The sequence below is a fragment of the Emys orbicularis genome, chromosome 3 (assembly GCF_028017835.1).
Source record: "Emys orbicularis isolate rEmyOrb1 chromosome 3, rEmyOrb1.hap1, whole genome shotgun sequence".
Taxonomy (NCBI): Eukaryota; Metazoa; Chordata; order Testudines; family Emydidae; genus Emys; species Emys orbicularis.
In genome coordinates, this window is record NC_088685.1 from 6,627,879 (window position 1) to 6,651,353 (window position 23,475).

The following is a 23,475-nucleotide window of genomic DNA, read 5'->3' on the forward strand; positions in this document are numbered from 1 at the left end:
GTCGTGGGGCCTCCCCTTGTACCGGGTCCACCTCCACCAGGGTCTTGCCCTCTCTTTCCAGGGTTCTCTTTCCCCCTTTCCTCAACGGTCCCTTCTCCGTGGTCTCTCCCCCCTTTTGGGGAGGGTGCCAGTCCAGCCCCAGGACCACGAGGTAGGCCAACCCCTCTATTACCCCCACCCGCTTCCAGGTAAACCGCCCTTGCACTTCAAGGGACAATATTCCCTATCCCCGTGGATGCATTCTACTAACATCCTTTCCCCAGGGATAAGCCAATGCGGCTCAGCTGCCCCACATTCCATCACCGGGCAATCGCAGCTTTTATGTCCCAGCTGTCCACACCGCCAGCATACGAGCTGCCCCGGGCGGTTAGGGGTCCCCTTGGGCTCCTCCCATCGCCTGTCTACCGGCTTCACCCCAGCGTGCTCACGGGGTTTCCTGCCCCCCCCCCCCCCGTGTCCCGCGGGGCCCGATGCTCCCTCGGCAGGAAGTCAGCCTCTGCATATTCCTACGTTCTCTGCACGGCAGCTTCTAGGGTGGCCGGCTGATGTCGCTGCACCCAAACCCGTACGCTGTCGGGGAGGCACTGTATAAACCGTTCAAGGATCGCTTGATCCATTATCTGTCCCACGGTGTGGGCATCGGGCCTCAACCACTGTGTTATCCAGTCTGTTAATTTTTGAGCAAAGGCCCAGGGCCACACGCCCCCCACCCACCGGGCTGCCCGAAATTTTTGCCGATATTTCTCGGCCGAAAGCCCGTGGCGGTCCAAAAATTGCTGCCTTCACTACATTGTAGTCCCTGGCTTGGGTGTCCATCAGGGCCATATACGCTGCCTATGCCTCCCAGCGAGATAGGGGGCCAGCCGCAGGGCTCAGGTTGTCCGGTCCCATCCCGTGCTCAGGGCCACCCGCTCGAAGGGACCCAAAAAGGCGTCGGGGTCATCTGCTGGGGCCATCTTACAGAGATGGAGGCCCAGGGGCCATCTCCCCCAGCAGGACTCACCAGCTTTTGCAGGAGCTGCTGCTGCACCGTTGACTGCTCCTTGATGAAGTCCTGTAGGGCCCTCTGCTGCTCTGCCTGCCAAGCAAGTAGAGCCTGCCTCTCCACCTGGTGGGACTGCTGGAAGGACTGCAGTGCTCTCTGCCTCTCTCTGTTGCTCAGTGAACCACTGCAGGGTGCTCTCCATGGCCGGGTCACTAAACTGTCTTTGGCACTAAAAAAATCCTAGACAAGCCCCCACTTGTGACAAGTCCTCTGCCCGACCCTCTTCCTGGGGCCCACCGGCTGCCCCAATAAAGCTCAGAGAGGCTTCTAGTTATGCAGCACCCGTGGCTTTATTACACAATGTTCTCCCACCACCAGTGTCATGCTATATACAGAGCTTGCAGGCCTGATAATCTCCTCTCCTAAACAGTCTGCCCTCAGCTTAGACAGACAGGCTGACCATTCCCCCTTCTTCTGGCTGCCAGCCAGCCTTTATAGCCCTTGAACCCTCAGGCCCACAGGTGCAGCCAATTCTAAAGGCCAGGCACCAGGCTTCTCCCCAGCCCCAATCTATTTCCCCTGATTGGGGCTGGCTGAGCAGGGGCTAATTAGGTGCCTTTGCACCAGCGCCCTGCTACAGGACAATACATGGGGAGTGGGTTTCCTAGGAGGTACTTGGGAGGCCTTTTGAAACTATGCCCTGGGGAGAAAAACCCATTGTCTGCTGATTACCTGCTCCTCCAGATCAAAGACCCCGATCTGTGAAAGGCAGGACGAAACTTTTAATGAGTGCTAGTTCTGAGGCTTTTGTGCACCTGTGACCATAAAGGAGGAGACTCCTTTATGGGGTTTGAAGGCATCTGCCGTAGCCCATGTCGGAATTTGCGTGATCTCTGATAAACTTATTAGCATGTGTGTAGGTTCTTTTATTGCTTTTAATATGTTTTCTCTGCAATGCTTTTACCTTAAGAATAAATAAGCTTGCATAGAAAGAGCTATGTGGTAGTTTAACTGTATGGGCAGTCGAAGAGAAAGCAAGCAGGTCTGCTTTGACAATCTGTCTTTTGCTGGGAATAACACAGTGAACTGTTGAAGCCTTGAGATACCCTGGTCAGAAGAGAGAGCGACACATGTCGAGCAGGTTCCTTTGTTGGATCACTAAGGGGAAATACAGATGCAGTTGCCCTGAACCATTACACACACAGGTAAATAGCTAAACCTTTATTCATTTTTTTCTCTTCTGTTTGGGACTTGTACCTTTCTGGCTGTCATTGCAGATGATTTGTGAAGTTGCTCTGAGCTCCGTTGCGGTTGATGGAACAAGTTGAGAATGGGGATGGTGTTATAATGGGAGTCACCAGATGGCAGTGTTACACACAGTCTTCCAAGTTCTTATTCTCAGTTTGTGTACTGTGTACCTTCTTTGAAGAAAGTCTGTATCACTGTTAGGTTTATAAAGTGGTTTCTTTGGCAGGAGCTCTTGCAAACAGCAATAAAACTTGAAAAGCACTGAACTCAGAAAGTGCAAGGGGACTTGGATCACATTAATGGATGTAGCTTGAACTGATGCTGTCCATATTGTACCTGCTGAATAGCTCCCAAGGGCTGTCGAGCTGGGATCTTTCACCAGCACTGAATTCAGATTTTAAACAGTTATTAAAAAATATCTATCCCCAAGAGCTCCCCTGCTGCACATGGGTTAATTTGTGTTTCATGCATGCATCCAATTCAATCTGGTGGAGATTTGTCTCCACATCAGAAAGCCTTTTTAGAAGTCTGGTGCTAAATTCTTGGTCTTAGTTTCTGGTGGCAATTAATTCTACTGGCTAATTTTGCCTTGTGCATGAATGTCTGTGTTTTCGAACACAGAAATTAATCCTTGGTGTTACTCCAGAGATTAATTTGGCCCAGAGATTTTGGTCTCAGTGGTGTATTGATTCACAGGGTGTTTGGCATTTTTTCCTTCCCATTTTTAAGTGCTGTACAAGAGCTCTGACAGGGCATCAGTATCTCCTTGCTAGGGGAAGATGTGCTGGCAGCTCAGCCATCCAGATGTTCCCACATCCTCCCTCACTCCCAAAGATGCATCCTGCATCTGGAAAACCATAACAGTTATGTGGAGAGAGTGGGTATGACAATATAGGGCTTTCTCTCTTCATAGCACTTTGCAAACCACTCACAATACCCCAGGAAATAAGTATTCGGCACTGTGGTGTAAAAATTGGGTAGTATCTCTTTAAATAGTATGTGAGCGCTCTAATGATGCTCGCTGTGTTTTCTGTTTAGAAACCAGCCAGGGCAGTCGTGTGTATATGTAACTCGGCTTTGCATGTTGTACACAATAAGTAAATGCAGTTACTTGAACCCCACTGTGCCAGTGTGGTTCCTTCACATTGTTGTGCCCAGGGCAAGAGTCACAACTAATCTGTTGTACAGATAGGGAAACAGAGGCAGGGAGGTTAAGTGAGTCACAGGGAGAGGCCCCAAACCCGCCCAGGATCAGGCAGCTCAGGTGACACTCGCACCTGCTTCCCCACTCACTCCTGCTGCACAGACTGTCACCCACGCAGCTGGGCTGCAGCCGCTGCAGTTCATGGCTGCCGGGGTATGTTGTGGTGCTGGCTGAGCAGGCTGCACCCTCCCTGGATCAGGGTGGGGAAAGAGTAGCCAGGGCAACAGGCAGTGGAGATAAAGAGGAGGGAGTGGAGGGGCAGGTGGCCCTAGCCTTCCCCTCCCCCAGGCACTCCTCTCTACTTCCACCCCACCCCCCCAAACCCAGCTTCTCCCCTCAACTACCTGCAGCCCCCCAGCCACCACCACACACCTATCTACCCCCAGTTTCCTGCCCAGCCGCCCTCATTGTCCCCCTGCCATCCCTACAAACCCACCTTCCCCAAGCCCCACTCACCCAGCAGCCCCCCCAACACCCCCACAAACCCAGCTTCTCCCCTATGTTACCTGCACCCAGCAGCCCCCCCACCTATCTACCCCCAGCTTCCTCCCCAGCCCTTTGCCCCCAGCCGCCCGCATTGTCCCCCTGCCATCCCTACAAACCCTTCCCCAAGCCCCACTCACCCAACACCCCCACAAACCCAGCTTCTCCCCTATGCTACCTGCACCCAGCAGCCCCCCCACCTACCCCCAGCTTCCTCCCCAGCCCTTTGCCCCCAGCCGCCCGCATTGTCCCCCTGCCATCCCTACAAACCCTTCCCCAACCCCACTCACCCAGCAGCCCTCCAACACCCCCACAAACCCAGCTTCTCCCCTATGCTACCTGCACCCAGCAGCCCCCCCACCTACCCCCAGCTTCCTCCCCAGCCCTTTGCCCCCAGCCGCCCGCATTGTCCCCCTGCCATCCCTACAAACCCTTCCCCAAGCCCCACTCACCCAACACCCCCACAAACCCATCCACCCCGTCCTTTATCTCCAGCTTCCCCCAGCCACTGAGCTTGTCCCATCTCCTCCCCCCTCCCATAAATTCAGCATCACGCGCCCCCCGGGGCAAACCCAGCTTAGCACCTACCAGCCCCCCTGCCACCCAGGCACCTCTCAGCGCCCACTCAGCTGCCAGGCGTGGCGTGGTGCAGCCCCGCGTCCTGCGCGGCGCGCTGCCTTAAGCCGCAGCGCAGGCCCCTCGGCGCGCGCCCTGCTCGCTCGCGCCCCCGCACGCGGGGCGGGGAGTTTCCCGGGGAGGGGGGCGCCGCGAGCGCCCGCAGCAGCCGCCGCCGCCCCGAGCACCGCCAGGAGCTGTACCCACCCCGGGGGCCGCCGAGCGGGGAGCGGCCGGGGCAGGCGTGTGGGCCCGGGGAAAGGGGGCTGCTGAGAAGGAGCGGGGCGTGCAGCCGCTCGCACTTCTCCCTCCCCCAGCCCCGGGGGTCCCCTGCCCGGCTGAGGCGGAACGGGAGCTGCCCTTGTCCTCCCCAACAGCTCCCCCATCCTGCAGCAGCGAGCCCGCCCCTACAGCCACAGCCCGCCAGCTGGGAGGAGCGAGCTTCCAGCGTTGGTAGCTAGCCCTCTGCCCCTGGGCAGCACCCTGCTTCTGGGGTAAGGGGAAGGGGCTTCTCCCCCTCCGCAGACCGAGGGGGGATATTCCCCGCGCCCCCCCTCCTTACTGTCATGAGCAGCCCACCCCCAGACTGCATAACAAAGTTGTCATCAGCTGAGCAGCCTGGCTTTCCTTTCCAGCGCCACCACCTCTTTCCCCCTGCCAGGCATTTAACTCTGGGGTTGTTTGCCAGGGAGAGTCCCTAGCAGAGAGCAGGAGCCGAGCCCCGGGATGGGTGGGTGCGTGCGTGCAGGCTGCACACGTGTGTTCGCGAGCCATGCACTTGTTTGATTTTATTTTCTCTTCAATAATTTTAAGCTACGCCCATTCCCCCTCCTCCTCTGCCTCCTCCTCCATCATTTTTCTGCTGGGTGTCTATGCTTGACAGATTCCCACCCACCCACCTCTGCGCACACGCTCCAACAAGACACCCAGTTGGGCTCCAAGGGGAAGAAGGGAATTGTCACCAAAAAAAAAAACAGAGAAAAGAGAGAGAGAGACGGAAAAACACACAGGCACGGCATCTGCCTCCCAAGACACCAGCTGCTGGGCGCGGAGGAGGAGGATGCAAAAAGAGGGACGCTGAAGATGGATGAGAGGAGAATCCAGAGGCAGAGTATGGACTCCGAATGGGGTTTTCGGCTGAGAGGGACACTCGGCTCTTAAAGAGACGTCTGTTTAGTTTGGACTCTGCCATCCATCCGTCTTCTCCTCCAGGCAGGACGTGGGCTCGCCCGAGAGCAAACAGAAGCCAGAGCAAACTGGTGACTGGTAGGGGATGCTAGCAGCGTCGTGGGGCTTCCAGGATCTGCCCACGCCTTCACTCTCCCAGGGTAGGAGACCACCATTTCCCACAGCCCTGCTTTAATTTCAACAAGGCCTAAACCAAAGAAGCCGAGAGGCTCTTCCCCCACGTCCCCTCCTGTCAGCACTGAGATGGTGAGGGGGGAGAACTGGCCTTCTCCAGAGCAAGGCCAGGGAACGGGCTACCTGGATTGATGGGGGAGCTGAAAGCAACAGTTTGGAGCCTGCAGGGTTGACAGATCAGTGCCTCTTCTGCTTACTGTCCTTCCCCCCCCCCTTTTATTTGTTGGCGACTCCGGATACAAACAAAATCTTCCTCCCTTCCCATTAACAGCTGGATGAGAATCAAAGACCTGCAGGGTGCATGGAATGGCCGGCCAATGCTATTTATTCCTTTGCCCCCACATGGAGGGGGGAGCAGGTGTGATTTGAGGACCTGAGACCCTAGTGCATTGAGGAATATCATCCTGGGGTTCAATTTGCAAATGGTTGCTGGGGACGGATGGTCCCGAGAAGACCAAAGTGGAAAAAAATTGGGGAGGGAAAGGGGGAGAGACACCCCAGATTCTGGCTTCTCTACTAAGGAGGCAGTGAGACATTTATATGTCTTTTTGTATTCTAAAAGCTGTTTTGATTGCAGCCTCCGAGAGCGCGGGGACTGGGGAGCGGCTGGAGGGAGCTGGGTAGCTGGAGTTGCTAGTTGCAGCTCGTGATTCTGTTTGGAGCTCAGCCAATTGTTTTTTAAATTTAATTTTATTTTTGGTGACATTTGAAAGGGGCGTGAGTGGGAAGGGTCGGGGTGTTACAGAGCAGCCAGTTGAAGGCTTCAGCGCAGGGGGAGGCAGTGGACGTTCCCTGTTGGCTACTGGCACGCTCCCCTATTTGGAGCCTGGGTTTCCAACTGGAACGTCTGGGTTGGGGAAGGACGTGGGTCTGAGGGGGAGAACTGAGATGCCATTGCTGATGCCTCTTTGCCCTTGCCTGTTGGTTGCCCTGAGGTAAATGGGAGCCGGAGCTCCTTTGGTGTAACCGTCGGCTGCAGACGGTGCCAGTTCTCCAAGGGTTGTTTGGGAAAAGTGGGCAGGCAGAATGCCCGGGAACAGGGCCTTCTCTGAGCCGGAGTACTCGGCCGAGTACTCGGCTGACTACTCGGTCAGCCTACCCTCTGACCCCGAACGTGGGGTGGGCCGGACCCATGAGGTGACAGTGAGGAACTCAGGCTCATGCCTCTGCCTGCCACGTTTCATGCGGCTCACCTTCGCCCCCGAGTCCCTGGAGAACCTCTACCAGACTTACTTCCGCCGGCAGCGCCACGAGACCCTCTTGGTGCTGGTGGTCTTCGCTGCCCTCTTCGACTGCTATGTCATTGTCATGTGTGCCGTGGTCTACACCACGGACAAGCTGGCCCCCATCCTGGTGGCCTCCGTGGGCCTGGCCGCCGATATCTTGCTCTTCGTCCTATGCAAGTACGGGCTCCTGCCGGACCGCATCTCCCGCAAGTTCCTGCCCTATGTCCTCTGGATTCTCATCGCTGCCCAGATATTCTGCTACCTGGGCCTCAACTTTTCCCACTTCCACGAGGCCAGTGACACAGTGGGCTGGCAGGCCTTCTTCGTCTTCTCCTTCTTCATCACCTTGCCCCTGCGCCTCACGCCCATCGTGCTCATCACGGCCGTCTCCTGCGGCATCCACACCCTGGTGCTGGGGGTCACCATCGCTCAGCAGCAGCAGGACTCCATCAACGGAGAGGCCTTGCTACGGCAGGTAAGGGGAGTCAGTGTCCTGAGGCAGAGGTAGGCCAGCGGGAAGGGGCCTGCTAAGGGCAGGAGGTTTGAGGGCCTATAATGTCGGGGAGTCAGTTGGGCCAGGGAGATGTTTCACGCGTAACTGACCTTCAGGGATGGGTATAGGGAAATGCAGGCTCCTGGGGTGAGGGAGTGAGTCAGCCTGTGCTTATGTTGAAGTGGGCCACAACTGGAAGCTTGGTCCAGAAGAGCATGTGCCATCGATGGCATCGCCAGCAATACTGGGTCAGACCTTGGGTCCGTCTTCCCCACATTAGGGACATTTAAACACTATGGCCCTTACCTACATAGACTCCCAGCCCTGTGCACCTGGGTCTGGGATAACGTTTCTGTCCTTGGGGCTGTCTAGTTGCCCAGAGAGCAGTGGTTCTCGAGCCGTGGGTGGCCATCCCCCAAAAGGGGTTCCCCACCGGTTATTCAGATGATCAGAAACCACCTCCTGTTCCTCAGCTCCTGCCAAAGCAAAAATAGCCACTGGCAACAGTAGCCAGGGCCATTGTATACGTCATACCACAATTCCCTCAGCACCTCCTGGCTGCCCACTGGGCCCTGTGTATTAAACTTTAGGCACCTGCCCATCACGGTGATGGGCATTTTAACAATCCCATCGGGGAGAGAGTGAATAGTCTGGGGTGCCAATGTCCGTTTGTGTATATGGATAGTATTTGTCATCCAAAGTTCTCAAAGCGTGTCACAAACTGGGGAGGTATCTTTCTCTCCGTTCTACGCCTGGGGAAACAGAGGCCAGGGCAAGGAAGTGACTTGCCCAAGGTGGCACTGTATGTCGGTGGCCGAGTTGGGGGCAGAACCCTCACTCCCAGTCTGGTGCCTTCTTTGCATGTTTAATTCTTATGGTGGCCATACAGACATGCCAGGAGAAGCCCAGATCTCGCACTGTTTTGGCCTCCCAAATGGCTGCCTGGGGTATTAAACCAGCTGAGAGGAAAATATAAACACAAATGGCCTAGAACTATTGTACACAGGGATGGAGTTTGCATGCTGGGGTGGGGCAGCCACTGTGCCAGACCTGCTGTGATAGGACACGCCCATCTTCTAATCTATCACAGGGGTGGAGCTTCCGCCAGCAAAGCGGGCCGCCACTATTCCAATGGCCAAATGCTGGTGCCACTGGAGCCACTAGAAGTTGTGCCGTTTTAGATCAATGGGAGCGGGCTGTGACCCCGACCTGTTTCTGTAAAGGAGAGACTCATGTAAGCAATCTGCTCTAGTGTGATTTGTGTGTGTGTGTGTGTGTGTGTGTGTGTGTGTGTGTGTGTGTGTGTGTAATGCTCCAACCCAGGCTGGTCTCCGGCTTGTGGATGAGCCAATTCCTACTAACGCTGTTTGCAATGGGACCAGCGGTGACTTCCATTCCACTGCCCACTTAGCGCTCTCTGTTGGGCATTCTGCAGAGGAGTGAGGCTGCTGCTTTCACCACTATTCAAAAAGACCTTTATTTGCAAAACCCATTGGTGATTTCAGGTGCCCAACCTGTGACCCCGTAGAGGGGTCTGATTGTCAGAAAGGCTGCGCGCCCGCCATGTGAAAATCAGGCTCCTTTTAAGCCCCCAAATTCACTAGACACTGTTGAATATTTAGGCCAAAGGCAGTGTGACGAGAGTGCCCTACTTCTATATACAGGTAAATAGGTAGTTACAAGATAAGGTGCCAGGAGATGGTGCTCCAGAACGTGTAGCATAGCTCTGGGTTTGTAGGCCTAGTGAAACTTGCTGTTACTGTGCACTGCAAATGGCTTCCCTTGTGTAGTGCTTTGCATCGGCTCTTAGCAGACAGTGAGCTTTTAGGAGCTGCTGTAAGAGTACAGATTGCTATGGGCTAGATCCAGCTCTCATTGGCTTCAGCAGGAGCAGGCTCCCAGTGCAACAGTACTAATCAGGATGGGCTGATGTGGGAGTCAAGGGCTATATTTTTCCCTTTGGTAGTGCCATGAGGAGCTCATCCCTCTTTACAGTGGTGGGTAAGTATCATCGTCCCTGTTTTCCAGGTGGGAAAACAGCAGCTGCATGACTCGCCCAAGGCCAGGCAGCGAGTCAGTGACAGAGGAAAGAATAGCACCCCATGTCTCCCAACTGTGTGCCCTAACCGCTTTGCCTCTGCACCGATACACAATTCAAAGCATTGCAACGGCCTATGCTCTCACGCCAGGCCTAGCCACCGCCTCATGACTCTTTCAGTGGGAAGAATTCAGTCAGGTACTTTTGCAGACAGCCTGTATCTGTATTTCTATTGTTTCTTTAGTCACCACCTAGTCATGTCCATGCATCTGATGTCTGTGATGCTTTCCTCCTTCGTCCTTTTCCAGACAGGCTCTGTCTGTTCTTGAATGGTCTCAACGGTTTGCAAGGGGGCATTTGGTTGTGAGTTGCACTCAGTGGGCTGTCTCCTCTTGTTGCAGGTTTTCCACAGATGTTTTAGTGCATCTGTTCTCTTTGGATGTCCGAGGAAACAACCGGGCCTTGGTGTGTGTATGTGAGATGCTGCGTGAGAGAGACCAAGGGGTGAGATTGCAGTTTTGGAAGCAGAGCAGAGTCAGGGTGTGAAAAAGTGTGAGCATGTCTGAGGGTATTGCCACCTTTTTAAAAAACCACAATACAAGACTGTTCCCTGTTTAACAGTTCAGCCCAGCAATTCTTTATTGGTCTGACGATCTAGGCAAGGCCTGCCAAGAGGTAGATACAATACAGTACATCAAGCATTTGCCCAGGGAAGAGTTGCACAGAGCTAGTGGGCTAACGATCATTAGATGCCTGTAAACATCAGGGGACAAATTCATCAGTGAAATCGATGGGGTTTTTACCTCAGGAAGTGAATTTGGCCCAAGACGTTTTAGACACAATGCCAGGCAACTGAAACAATAGCATTCACCATTCTCTTACTGCCTTGGACCTGCTTATTGGGGCAGCCTTTATATAAATCTCCAACTCCCCTCTAAAGGATAGGTATGGCCAGATCCCATCCCGCTAACAGAAATCTGCACTGGGCAAGTATAAACTGACCGATGCACTAGGCCCCCCCAGCTCTTTCCTGCCTCAGTGTCAATAACTTTATCAGCATGACGACAAATGACGCAGCAAGTGTTTACAGTATATCCAGTGTCTGTGTCTAGGTTTGGCTTTCACAATAGGCATGAGTAGGCCTGAACTTGGGGAACTTGACTGAGCCAAAGAGCTCAGTGTTTGTATGGGATGCCATTTATGCAGCCAGAATAATCAATCAGGCCTTCTGGTGTGTGCTTCAGACCCACAAATGTCTCCTTGAGGCGATTAAAAAAAAAAAAAAAAGCTGTTGAAAATATATATACTCATTGTTAGCACGTAGAGACCCTGGCTGAGATCCAGGGTCTATCAACAGTAAGGGATGGTCTCTGCCCCTGAAAGCTTACAGTCTTAACAGACAAAATAGATTATTATCCCCATTTTACAACTAGAGAATTGAGGCACAGTGAGAGTAAGTGACTTGCCCAGGGCACACAGGAATCCATGGTAGAGCTGGGGACCCAGATCTCAGGAGCCCCAGTCCACTGCCTTCATCACAAGACCTTCTCCCCACAACTACAATATAAATCCTAGAACCTTCCCACACCTCTAATGTGCCCGTTTTGTATCACTGGCCATTGCAGATTTGGTACTAGCTGCCACATATTATGAGTCGGTTTCTGCAAAACTTTTCTTTCTTCCCAAGTCACACACTGTTTCCCTTCCTTGCCTCTTAGCAGGAATCATCTACCCATTTCCAAGAGCTTCTTTGCAAAGCAGAAAGTGTCTTTCATAGTCAGTTTTTCTCCCACATATGAGTTACTAATTCTTCCCTCCTCAGCTTTCCTGTGGGCCCTTTGTGGCCTGGCTTTTATTTCCAGTTTGTACCCATGGATTCTGTGTAGGGGAAGAATGACTGTGTTTTGCACATTCGGCTGTAGTAAGATATCTGTGCACTGGATTTTTGAAGGGTTCTGTAGTAATCCAGCTTGTTGTGGGTTTTTTTACTCCGTTTTGCCCAGTAGGCAGTATGTTACCTTTGTCAAGGTTAGTGGAGCCTCTTGGGCACCGCTTATCTTTGAGTAGGGTTGTTTACATCATGGCTGTGGATGTGCTAATGATTAGAGCCCTACCAAATTCACGGTTCATTTTGGTCCATTTCACAGTCATAGGATTTTAAAAATAATAAATTTCATGATTTCAGCTATTTAAATCTGAAATGTCAGTGTTGTAATTGTAGGGATCCTGACCCAAATGGGAGTTGTAGGGGGTCACAAGGTTATTGTAGGAGAGGTTGTGGTATTGCTACCCTTACTTCTGCACTGCTGCTGGCGGGACGTTGCCTTCAGAGCTGGGTACCCGGCCAACAGCCACTGCTCTCTGGCCGCCTAACTCAGAAGGCAGCGCAGAAGTGAGGGTGGCAATACTGTGACCCCCCTAAAATAACCTTGTGACCCCCCCTGCAACTCCCTTTTGAGTAAGGACCCCCAATTTGAGAAACGCTGGTCTCCCCGTGAAATCTGTATAGTATAGGGTAAAAGCACACAAAAGACCAGATTTCATGGGGGGAGACCAGATTTCATAGTCCGTGATGCGTTTTTCATGGCTGTGAATTTGGTAGGGTCCTACTAATGATGTTGAGATCAGAGTGTGTCTTTAGCACGGCTCTGTCCCGGGTTCCGCAGTGCTACGATGGATGGAATGCACTACCGCTCTCTCTGTTTCTCTCTTTTGCACGTGTGTTTGTGGGTGCTGCAGATCCAGTGATCAGAGCACACAGGACATCTGAACCGCAGGGTCATCCAGCAGTGGTCAGGGCATCACAACATCATTGTGGTGTCCTGAAGAGAGTTCAGGACAGTGGTCTCCAAATGGGCATGACTGTCCTGTGAAAAGTGGCTGGCCCAGCAGAGACACCGTAGCCTCTAATGGAGGGCTCGAGGCCTGTTAAAGGGGTGTGATGCGTGGGTGAAGACAGGCTACCCACAACACATGTTTCCAGCCTCTTTGAAGAAGTGGCCAAACCCTTGAGGTTTAAGGCTTTGTCATTCCCTGGGGATTTGCCCTGATTAGAAATTAGACGAAGGTTTCTAACCGTCAGAGGGGTGAAATTTTGGAACAGCCTTCCGAGGGAAACGGTGGGGGCGAAAGACCTCCCTGGCTTCAAGATTAGGCTAGATAAGTTCATGGAGGGAATGGTTTGATGGGATAACGTGATTTTAGTCAATTAGGCAATAACGTGCCATCGCTGGTAAAATGAGGGTCCGGCTGGAGAATCTTGCCTGTATGCTCGGGGTTCTACTGATCGCCATATTTGGGGTCGGGAAGGAATTTTCCTCCAGGGTAGATTGGCAGAGGCCCTGGAGGTTTTTCGCCTTCCTCCGCAGCATAGGGCAGGGGTCGCAAGCTGGAGGATTCTCTGCGACTTGAAGTCTTTAAATCACGATCTGGAGACTTCAACAGCTGAGTTAAGGGAAAGTGGGTGGGTCAGCTTTTGTGGCCTGCATCATGCGGGAGGTCAGACTAGATGACCACAATGGTCCCTTCTGACCTTAAAGTCTATGAGTCTATGATTACCAGGAGTGACCAGCTGCTGTGTAGTGAAAACTCCTAGTGCAGATAGCCAGAGCTGCTATGTGCACTGGTATAAACTCATCCCTGGGTGCATGGCACAAATGTAGAACCGGCTAATAGCAGCTAACTCTGCCTGTGCTAAGCCGTTCTGCAGGGTGGAATTGGAGCAGATCCCCAGGCCTGAGAGTTCACGATGGGCCTCCCCTTGTAATACATTACTGTGAATCCCAGGTAAAGAGATGATCCATTCCGTGTCATCCGCTGAAACCAAACCCTCCACCCCAGCACCAGCCTTTCAGTGCTCTGTGTTAATTGTTTCTGTCGTATAGAGCGTACGGGGCCAGCAAAACCTTGGCAACTCGGCATGTCTGAGTCTCTGCACTCTGGAAAAGAGGAACATTATGTCCAGAAATAAACATATGCTTTATTATTAAAGACATTGGTATGGTTCCTGGAGGGTGTTGCTATTAATAGGGTGTTGCTGGAGCAGTTCTAATCCGGGCTGGATGGCTATAAAGAGCAAAGCCAAGAAGTTCTGCTCCTGATCAAGCTGACAAAGAGGCCGTTGTATGACGCACCGCAGCAGGGGGTCAGAGTTTAGGCTCCAGTAAGAAAGCGGGAAGGATGGATGGCCCAGTGGTTAGGTCACTAGCTGGAGACCGGGTTTCAATTTTCTGCTCTGCCACAGACTCCCGGGGTGACTTTGGGCAAACCACTCTGTGGTTTCCGTGCCTTAGTTTCCCAAGTGTTCTATAGGCATAATAGCTCTGCCCTGCCTCATAGGGGTGGTGTGAGGGTAAATAGATCCTGCAGTTATGAGAACCAGCTACTTCCGGGAGGTAGGAGAAAGTCAAATGCTCTCCAAATCTCTGGAGTCCGAATTGTCATAGGATCCCGTCTCTTATATGGCAAGCATAGCTTCTTTCATGCTCTCTAGGGGCTTGTAGCCCCAAGAGCAGCCTGGAGGTCCTGGGGAATGGAACAGAATGGAAGAGAAAAAAGAGAATGAGAGTCAAACCTCACAAAAGCTTGAGTTCACGGGGAGTTTGGGATGAGGCAGTTTCACCATAGGGGGTGGGTGGTAGAGGCTTTTATATAATACAAATAGCCTGGTCCCTGTCTGATGCAAAGTCCCTGGAATATAACCAGAGGGACCCACAGAGCTCTCTCGTCTTTGTGCCTTCTTCCATACCACACTAGAGGCTTGGAACTGTCTGCCTCCTCTGAGTGTGTACGTGTGTGCTGTCATCCTCTAGGGGCAGGCCCAGAGACTAGGCCATGCATGGAGGGTGGGACCTGTAGATTGTGTTCCCCAGTGGTCAGCTCGGAAGGAGGGGGCAAAGGGGCAATTCACTAGTCAGACTCCATTCACAATCCTAGAATAGCTGGATGTTTTTGCTAAAATGATCAGCACCAATATAGTTGACAATGTTGACTTTGGAACAGTCACTATTAGGTTTCAGAGTCAACACCAACATTGCGATAAATGAGGGGAGGAGTTCACCCTTCTCAGACACGTCGCCGCAGACTCTCAGGAAGTCAATGCTGCCTTGAGTCACACTTGCTGAGCCCCCAGAGTTCCCAGGCCACTTAATGAGGTGCCTAAATATGGATTTTAGATGCCTTATTGTAAGCAACTAGGGTAGCAAATCTTGGCCTGAGTTTTTCTCCCTGCTGCCAAAATGCAGCAGCTCTTGCCAGCAGCTCCATGTCCGCTCTTAGGGCGGAGCCTGCCTGTTTGCTATATGTTTGTACAGCACCTAGCACAGTGGGACCCCTGTCCTCAAAGTGCTACGTTAATATAAATAATAAATACCACCCTGGTGTCCTCGAATTCTATGACCTCATCCTTTCCAGCCAATCCAAATGCCGCTTCTAAGATCCTCTTCCTTCTTGATTCTCTCTACTGGGTTCCCAGTTTCTTCTACAATCACAAGTGTCTCCTAACTTTCAAAGCTCTCCATAAATCTGCTTCTGCCTCCATCTTCCCCCCGCTGCGATGCTCCCAATCTCCTCTCCTGGCCGCTCCTCTTGACGAATATCATTTGAAGCTTCATTCCTTCTTTCCTCCCATAACTGGGATGGCCTTCCAGGTGTAGACCAGGTTCCTTCGCTCTCCTCCAAATCCCACCTGTCCCAGAGAGCCTATTGACAATGACAAACACGTTCCTGTTGGCCATATCTACGCTCCTACAGTGCTAGGGAAAGCGGGTTATAAAGCGGTTCAGGGGTGCAGTGTAGATGGGATGGTCTCTGTGTCCCAAGTCTGGTGACAGCCTTCGGATGGCTCAAATCCCCTGGCCCCAGTACATGTGTGGAATACAGGGTTGTAACTAACCAAGTCTGGGGGACAGACATTTTGTCCCAGTTCTTCAGGTGGTGACCTCAGAAGAGCTGATTTACAGTTTACACCATCTGAGGATCTGGCCCATGGTGCCTGGAGGCTACAAGCGCCTCGGGGCAGGGACTCTATGGCTGTCCTGCTAGGCTGTGTCTCCTGTGCAGGGCGTTGTGCTTTCCCAGCGCTATGGTGATGATGGAAGCAGGGAGGTTATTAACCCTGGTTTCTTTCTCCCCGTCTGCTCCCTGTCTCTCAGCTTGGGGATTGTTTGTGTTTTAGTCTCTCCTCCCATTCTCTTTAAAGCCGGCTCTAGCTAATTGTTTGCATTTAGCGTTAAGTAAGTGAAGCCCTGGGCAGCCTCTGCAGGGAATTTCCAGCCTCCTGAGCCATAGGCAGTGCAACAACACCGCTGGGGCTGAATTAAAGGTGTTAGCAGGGATTAAGCTAATGGTGTCCTAAAACCCTTCCACTGCGGCTAGGCCTGGAGTGTAACCCTCTTTCTCCAGGTGCTTCTGTCTCTAGCGTTAGTGCTGCTTCTGCTCGCCTCCTCAGTGTAACTGTTCCCTAGCTCCCTCGGCTCCCTGCTTTCTGTCAGGAGATCGTTGGTAGAAAGGCCATTGAATCCCGCTGCTGTTCTTTCTCATTCTCCCCCCCTCCCTTCCAGATGTTCTTAAGAGAACCTTATAGGTGTGCGGGGGGATTAATGAAGAGCCACAGAGCCTTCTGCCTCTTGGTCCCAGGTGTGAGTCCAGCCCAAGTCAGTGGTGAGTGACAGAAATGACCATTTGGTGGTCTGTGTCCGGTTCCTAGTGGACAAGAACCAGATTCGAAGGAAGGACAGCCACTCGCTTTAAACTTGGTTTGTTCTTCCGTTCCTCTTTGGCATGATCAAGAGGACGGAGGATTAGAAATGCCGCTCTTCTTACCCAGGAGGAAAACAGATCTAGGAGATCTCCTCTGGGACGCTGGCCGTATAGCAGCCCCCTTTGTTGGAGGCTGGGGGTTGTCTGATGAAACTTTCCATTCATTAAAAGAAGCGGGGATTTATTTATCTTTTTAGAACCCTGAATGAGGGTAGCAAATATTCTGTGCTTTGGCTCAAACTTATTTAGACCCCTTAGTTCTGTAACAGGGAAAGGGAGCGACTCGGTCCAAACCTGCTCCCCATGCGTGTCAGGCTAGGCGTACGCTGAGAAAGGCCTTCTCAAACGCAAGGGCCGCACTGGACGTTTTCCACACATGATCGTACAGGAGTCACCACTGAGGAGGAGTCTAAAGGCCAGATCTCCAGGTGATGTAAATCATTGTCGCTCCATTGTCATGAAACAAAGCACAGAAACCCCAGAGCAGAGGCATGGTTGGCATGGGGAAAGGAGACCCTGGGGGAGGGGGAAATTCCATCTTGCTAAGGTGGCCTGAAAGGACTCCGCCAGCCAAGCCCAGCCTGGGCCCCTCTCTCTGCAGCGGTTCATTACCGGGCTGAGGATCTCTGGGTTCAGATCCTGAATAATAATAAGTGCACGTGAGAAGCTCCCTTGGAGGGGTGGATTTTGTGCAGCTCTGGTGCTTGCAGAACACTGTGGGGGCCTTCTGAGCAGACACAGCCTCCTTAGAACAGTTAGTTGTCATGACAACGCGGGGGAGTTGTTTAAAATAGCAAGTGGCCGGCGTTTGGATGGTTGTGCCCCCACCACCCCCAGAATTTTCTCTCTCCCTCTCCTAGGAGTCTCTGTTGAGGGGGTTTCCCTCTCGTTGGGAATCCCTCATCCCCTCCTTCCCGAGCGGTACTGGTGGGAAAACCAACTCTGTGGACCTTTCAGCGTGAGCTGCCACTTGTGTGGTGTCTCACCGGCTCCAGGGCAGACTGGCTCCCTCTGAAAGGAGAAGGGTGGGTTCTGTGCCCCCCTGGCTGCCTCCCCTCTGCAGCACAGCTCTGGGAGTCAGCCTGGACCTCTTTGCTTCGCCCTTATGGTCACCGGCTCTGGACATCACTTAGCACAGTATCCCTGTCCTGGTTAGAGCTTCTGAGGGTACGTCTACACTGCACTGTAATCCCGGGTCTGTGGGACCCACAGTTGTGGACACGGTGTTTCCAAGCCTAGGCTTGAGTGTCCACACTACACTGTAAAACCCGGGTTTACAGTGGCTGGACCCGGGGCTCAGAGCCATGCTGGTGCATCCACGCTGCACTACGCCAATGTTCCAAGTTGGGGCTGCGTCCATGCTGCAAAACAACAGGGTTTGGACCTGAGTCACAGCAGGAGTTGGGCTCAGACGCAGGGGGACCTGAGTCCTGAGTGTTTGCTGCCGAGTCGGACTGATTTGTGGATGCACAGTAGAGAGATTTGGGCTCAAACCTGAGTCAGAGCCACGTTTACATTGCAGTGTGGAAGCACCCAGAGTGCTGTCAGAGCAATAATGTGCTAATAGCATCTGCATGCTTGGAAATGCCATGTGACAGCAAGTGCGGACGGGGCTTGGCGTTTGGGACTGTGATGGGGTGTGTGCACATGTATGCAGAGAGGATGGTCGGGGTGCTGCTAGTCTGGGACTTGGGAGAGCCAGGGTCAATTCCCTGCTCTGCCAAGTGCTTCTTGTGACCCTGGGCAAGAAACTTGGCCCTTCTGTGCCTTATTCCCCATCTGGAGCATGGAAATAATGGCCCTGCCTCACCTTGCAAGGGGGCTGGTAGGATAAATACACTAAGATTGTGAGGTGCTCAGATACTGCAGAGCATGAGACCCTGGCCTGCTCAGTGTGCTCACACCTCGCTCCAGTGCCCAGTGCCAGCAACCATAGCTAGCATCCTGTGACCGATAGTTAAAGATCTCCCATAGCTCAGGCAGTGCCTGGGGGCTTATTTTTGGTGCTGAAGATCATGGGTTCCATCCTTGCTGGTGCCTTGGCCTGTGTCTTGGTAAGGGGCATCTATACTAAGTGGGGTTGGGTAGGGCTGGGTGTTTCTGGCGCTGTGCTTTCCTCTCCTGCTCTGGGAAGATTTGGGAGCAGTTCCCTGATGCCAGGGGGATCATGGACACTTCTGGGTTTGCCAAGGAGCAGCCATTTGTTGTTCTCCCCTGGCAGAAGGGGGGAATTAGACTTTGTCTCTGGGCACCAGCTAAGGAGGGAACTGGCCTACCTGTCCAGAGGGGAAGCCTGAGAAACTGCCCCCAGCCTGGAGGAGAAGGGACACTGCTTGCTTTAAACACCCTGTTTTCCCCACCCTGATCTCTCTTCATGTTAGCAGCCCTTTATTGCCTGGGGGGGCTGGCAGGAGCCCTTGCTACTGAGTCTTGGGTTTTGTGACCTGGTCCTTTCCCTCTCCAGCCTGGAAGGGACTCTTGGTGTTTCCTCTTCCAGAAGGGAGAGAGACCAGCTGTGTGGGGTGGGGGGAGAAACCCAGCACTGGAGCGGCTGCTACGGGTAGAGTATGGTGGAATAGGGGAAGGGAGCATGTGTAAAATCTGCTGTCCTGACTAATTGGCCACTTGTGCTTGAATCTCTGGGGCTACCTAGTAAAGCTAAAGACGCCTACGAATACTCAGCATTTTTACAGGGCTTGACAAACACCAACTCCTTAATCCTCACAGCGCCCCTGGAAAGGAGACAAGTAACTTATCCCCTGGTATGGGTGGGGAAACTGAGGCATGGAGAGGTCAAGTGACTTGGCCAAGGTCCTGGGGAGCCCATGGCAGAGCTGGGGTAAGGACTTGGGTGCTCATAGCCCTGAGCTCAGACCGTTACTGGCCTGACTGTACAACTCCATGTTCTGAGTGGCTGCCTCGATGCTGTCGCAACTGTGCACCCGCTCCCATGGGTGAGGAGCTGAGACCTAATCACCACCACACACACGGTTTCCCTGTGCCCCAGGGACCACAGCACACACAATATCCCTACTCCCAAAGGGACAAGGTAGTGGACAAAGATTAGGGCAGGCTGCAAAGTGAAAGGGGTAGAGGGTCAGCTGTTGGGGGCGGGAGCTGAAGGAGAAGATAATTTTTAAATGTCTCCTTCCTCTTAATGGGCCAGGGTCCCTAGTCCACAGAAGTTGGTGGCTCTTTGCACCACCTTTGACTCCATGTTAGAGCAGGAGCTGTTCAGTAATCCCAGGTTAGTGTTTATAATAGAACATGAGTGGCTGTCGGGCAAGCAGGGTATCTAAAGCAATGTTTAAAAATGAATAAGAGGAATAAGAACATAACACAAGAACAGCCAGACTGGGTCAGACCAACGGTCCTTCTAGCCCAGTATCCTGTCTTCCGACAGTGGCCAATGCCAGGTGCCCCAGAGGGAATGAACGGGACAGGCAATTATTGAGTGATCCGTCCCCTGTTGTCCACTCCTAGCGTCTGGCAGCTAGAGGCTTAGGACGCCCAGGCCATGGGGTTTGTCCCTGACCAGCTTGGCTAATAGCCATTGATGGACCTGCCCTCCATGAACTTATCTAGTTCTTTTTTGAACCCTGTTACAGTTTTGGCCTTCACAACATCCCACAGGTTGACTATGCATTTTGTGAAGAAATACTTCCTTTTGTTTGTTTTAAACCTGCTGCCTATTCATTTCCTTGGGTGACCCCTGGTTCTTATGTGAAGGGATAAATAACACTTCCTTATTCACTTTCTCCACACCAGTCCTGATTTTATAGACCTCTCTCATATCCCCGGCCTTGGTCGCCTCTTTTCCAAGCTGAACAGTTCCAGTCTTTTTAAACTCTCCTCATATGGAAGCTGTTCCATACCCCTAATCATTTTTGTTGACCTTCTCTGCACTTTTCCCACTTCTAATATAGATATATTTTTGAGATGGGGCCACCAGAGCTGCATGCAGTATTCAAGGTGTGGGTGTACTGTGGATTTATATAGTGGCATTATGATATTTTCTGTTTTATTATCTTTCTGTACCTTATTATTACCTTTCCGAATGGTTCCTAACATTCTGTTCGCGTTTTTGACTGCTGCTGCACATTGAGCAGATGTTTTCAAAGAACTATCCACAATGACTCAAAGATCTCTTTCTTGAGTGGTGACAGCTAATTTAGACCCATCATTTTGTATGTATATTTGAGATTATGTTTTCCAGTGTGAATAGGTTCAAACTTTTAGAGATGAGGCATTTCTAGCCTTCCCACTGCTATTTCACTTATGCTCTTGGTAGGAACTATTTGTCAGAGTGGAAGGAAACATTGCATCATCCCACCAAAAGAGTGTGTGTTTGTTTTTGTGGATTTTTTTATTATTCAAGTGCAGCTCTGCTCTGAAAAGTAACTCTGCAAAGATGCTGCTACGGCCCTCAGGTGACCGGATGTCCCAGTATTATCGGGACCATTCTGATATTAGGGGCTTTGTATTACATAGGCAACTATATCCCCTTCCTTCTCCTCCAAAAAAAAAAAAAAAAAGTGTCCCCGTTTTTCACACTTGCTATCTGGTCACCCTATGTGGCACTCAGTGTTTATTGCACGTCAGTGACTCCAGAGCAAATAGGATCTCTTTAAAAGTAAGACAGTTTTATTCCCAAACGAGAAGTTCTCCCAACTCCCCTGGGATCTGAGTGTCAAGCTGGGTTCTTTACTTCTCCTGCACCATCACCTACCATAAACCTACCAGGTTAAATTATGCCCTTGCGCTTTGCCTAGGTGAGGATAAAAAGTGTTGTGTTAGAACTTATAAGCAATCACATTTGAAGAGTCTAGACATGGAACTCTGACTTAGCATCTTCTCTGTGCTAGGCATGTGCTAGTTAGATGTGTTAAGTAACATCACCCCTAGTCTAGACAAAGCCGCAGTGACTCCCGGTGTCTTCAAATGAAGCCCTCAGTGATCTCTGTGCCTTCCATGTGTTTGAACAGGTGTAACTGATTGGAACTTAGTGAGCAATTCTGTTGCTGCCCCAGAAGGAACAGAGGCCAGCTCAGTCCTGGAGCTGGGCTGGCTCTGCAGGGTTAATGGAGACAAGAAAGCCGTAAAAACTTACCTGGGTCACCCAAGACTGACGGATACAAGTGGGAAGCAAGATCTGGGGAGTGAGAAGGGGCTATTTTTACATACTCTTCGGAGCGGAACTGCACTTCAGAGTTAATGATCCCTGCTCTGATAGCAATGAGCCATGCCAGGGTGTGCGTTAATAGGCTGTTGGCCTTTGGCCTCTGGGCTGGCTACACACCCGAGGTGTGCAGCAATAAATAACAGAGAGAGCAAGAGATTGAGGTGAGGGAGGAGGAGGGATGTTTTGAAATCTGTTCGAAGCCTCTCTGCGGCAAAGAGACAGCACCAGAAGGCGGGTGCTGTTAAGAAGATTCCTGCACCAGGGGTGATGCTGTGGAGGATCACAGAGGAGGCTGGTGCTGAATGAATGGATGGGGTATTAGGTGTGAGGCTGGGGGCTAGGCTCTCAAGAAGCACAGCACAGGAGGGGCAGCCTGATGGATAGGGGGCAGTGGTGGCTTTGTGCCACCAAGATTTTGGGCTGCTGGGAGGGTGCATGTCAGAGCATCTCTTGGCTGCCTTTGGGTTGTTGTGCAGCTCAAGGTAGCTGGAGCAGAACATCGTGCCTCTTCCACCTCCCATTCCAATATACCCAGGCTGTGAGGTGGGGCAGCATAGGGCCCAGCGCAGCAGTCCCTGCACTGCGGGAATTCCACTGCTCTGCCCCCATATGGCTCCTGCATGCTGACAGGAGCTCCATAAGGGGTCCGTATCTGGACCTTGCTTCATGAGGTTGTCCAAAGAAAGTCCACAGAGGGCCTTAAAAACAAGGGAGGTCTAGAGCCAGCTCCTGAAATGAACAGGGACCCAGTGGATTTGTTTGAGGGCGGGAAAGGAAATCTGCAAAGCTGTTTGCTCTAGGAGCTGCTGTAGAGAGTTTGGCATGACTTCTGCTCTCCCTCCTCCCCCCTGATCCAGCATGACGGCTGCATTTTGCAAGTGTGGGTGGATTTCTCTTTTGAAGCAGCAAAGTGTTGGAGCCTTCACCTCTTCCCAAGGGTCTGACCTGCTGGAGAGGGCTGGGCTTTCACGACACTGTTTTCCATGCAGAGGCAAAGCTCAGTGCATTTCAGAAGCGGGCCTGGCACATCACTGAATAACACTGGAAGATGCAGTGAAGCTAGCAAGGATGAATGAGGAGGGTTAGCCAGTCCCCATGGCTCAAGGCGTCATCTGATTGACAGTGAGGGTCATGTAGGAATTCCCCCTTATCCCTCTGGGACAGTGTTGCAGGAAGGGGTGGTCTGACATTAGCCGCTGATGGGGACAGGCAACTGGACTAAATGGACCATTATTTTATTCATTGTGCTAATTCCTATGGCTTGACAGTAATTGCAAGGAATGTGCTAGGCAGCAGTGGGGATCCCCGCTGGGGGGCTAATGTGCAAGGAGTGGGCCAGAGAGGGTGGGAGATCAGGGTTTCCTGAGAATCATGAGTGTTTCCTTTCCCAGTGCGCTAAAGGGAAAGCCAGGGACCGGTTCCATCGCTTCAAAAGGAGCTTCCCCATCTCTGGTCGTTGAAATGACTCCTCCTTCTTGTCTGTGTCCCTTCCGTGTGCCCCAGCCCAGGAGTGATATGGAATGCAATGGCAGTGCAGGCTGTAAACAGGGGTGGAACCATCCCGCTCTTCTTCTGAGCAGCGGTAGGGGTGGGTGACAGAAATTGTACCAGAGTTTGCATTATTCAGCCGTGCCAATGCACATCAATCCAGTAATGCAGCTCCCTGCTAGTCCAGCCCTGGGCTCCTCACAGACAGCTCTGCAAATGGCCCTCAATCCTGACCTCCACTATTCCAGTTCTGTGCTTGCCACCCACAGCTTTGCTGGTGCCCCTCAATCCCAACCTGAAGCCTCTCTGCTATTTGAGCTCTGGGCTCCACACATGTAGCTCTGCCGATGCTCCTCAATGATTACCTGCTGCCTCACTGCTGTTCCATTCCT

General features: G+C 52.3%; 1 protein-coding gene across 1 annotated transcript in view; it reads left to right on the forward strand.

Annotated features, from left to right (window-relative positions):
- The first annotated feature begins 6,923 nt into the window (after positions 1-6,923).
- Positions 6,924-23,475, forward strand: part of ADCY3 (adenylate cyclase 3) — a 97,419-nt gene continuing 80,867 nt past the window's right edge. The window contains exons 1-2 of the mRNA XM_065401043.1: positions 6,924-6,990; positions 7,054-7,598. Of these exons, the coding sequence (XP_065257115.1) occupies positions 6,924-6,990; positions 7,054-7,598 (612 nt within the window). The remainder of the gene's footprint in view (positions 6,991-7,053; positions 7,599-23,475) is intronic.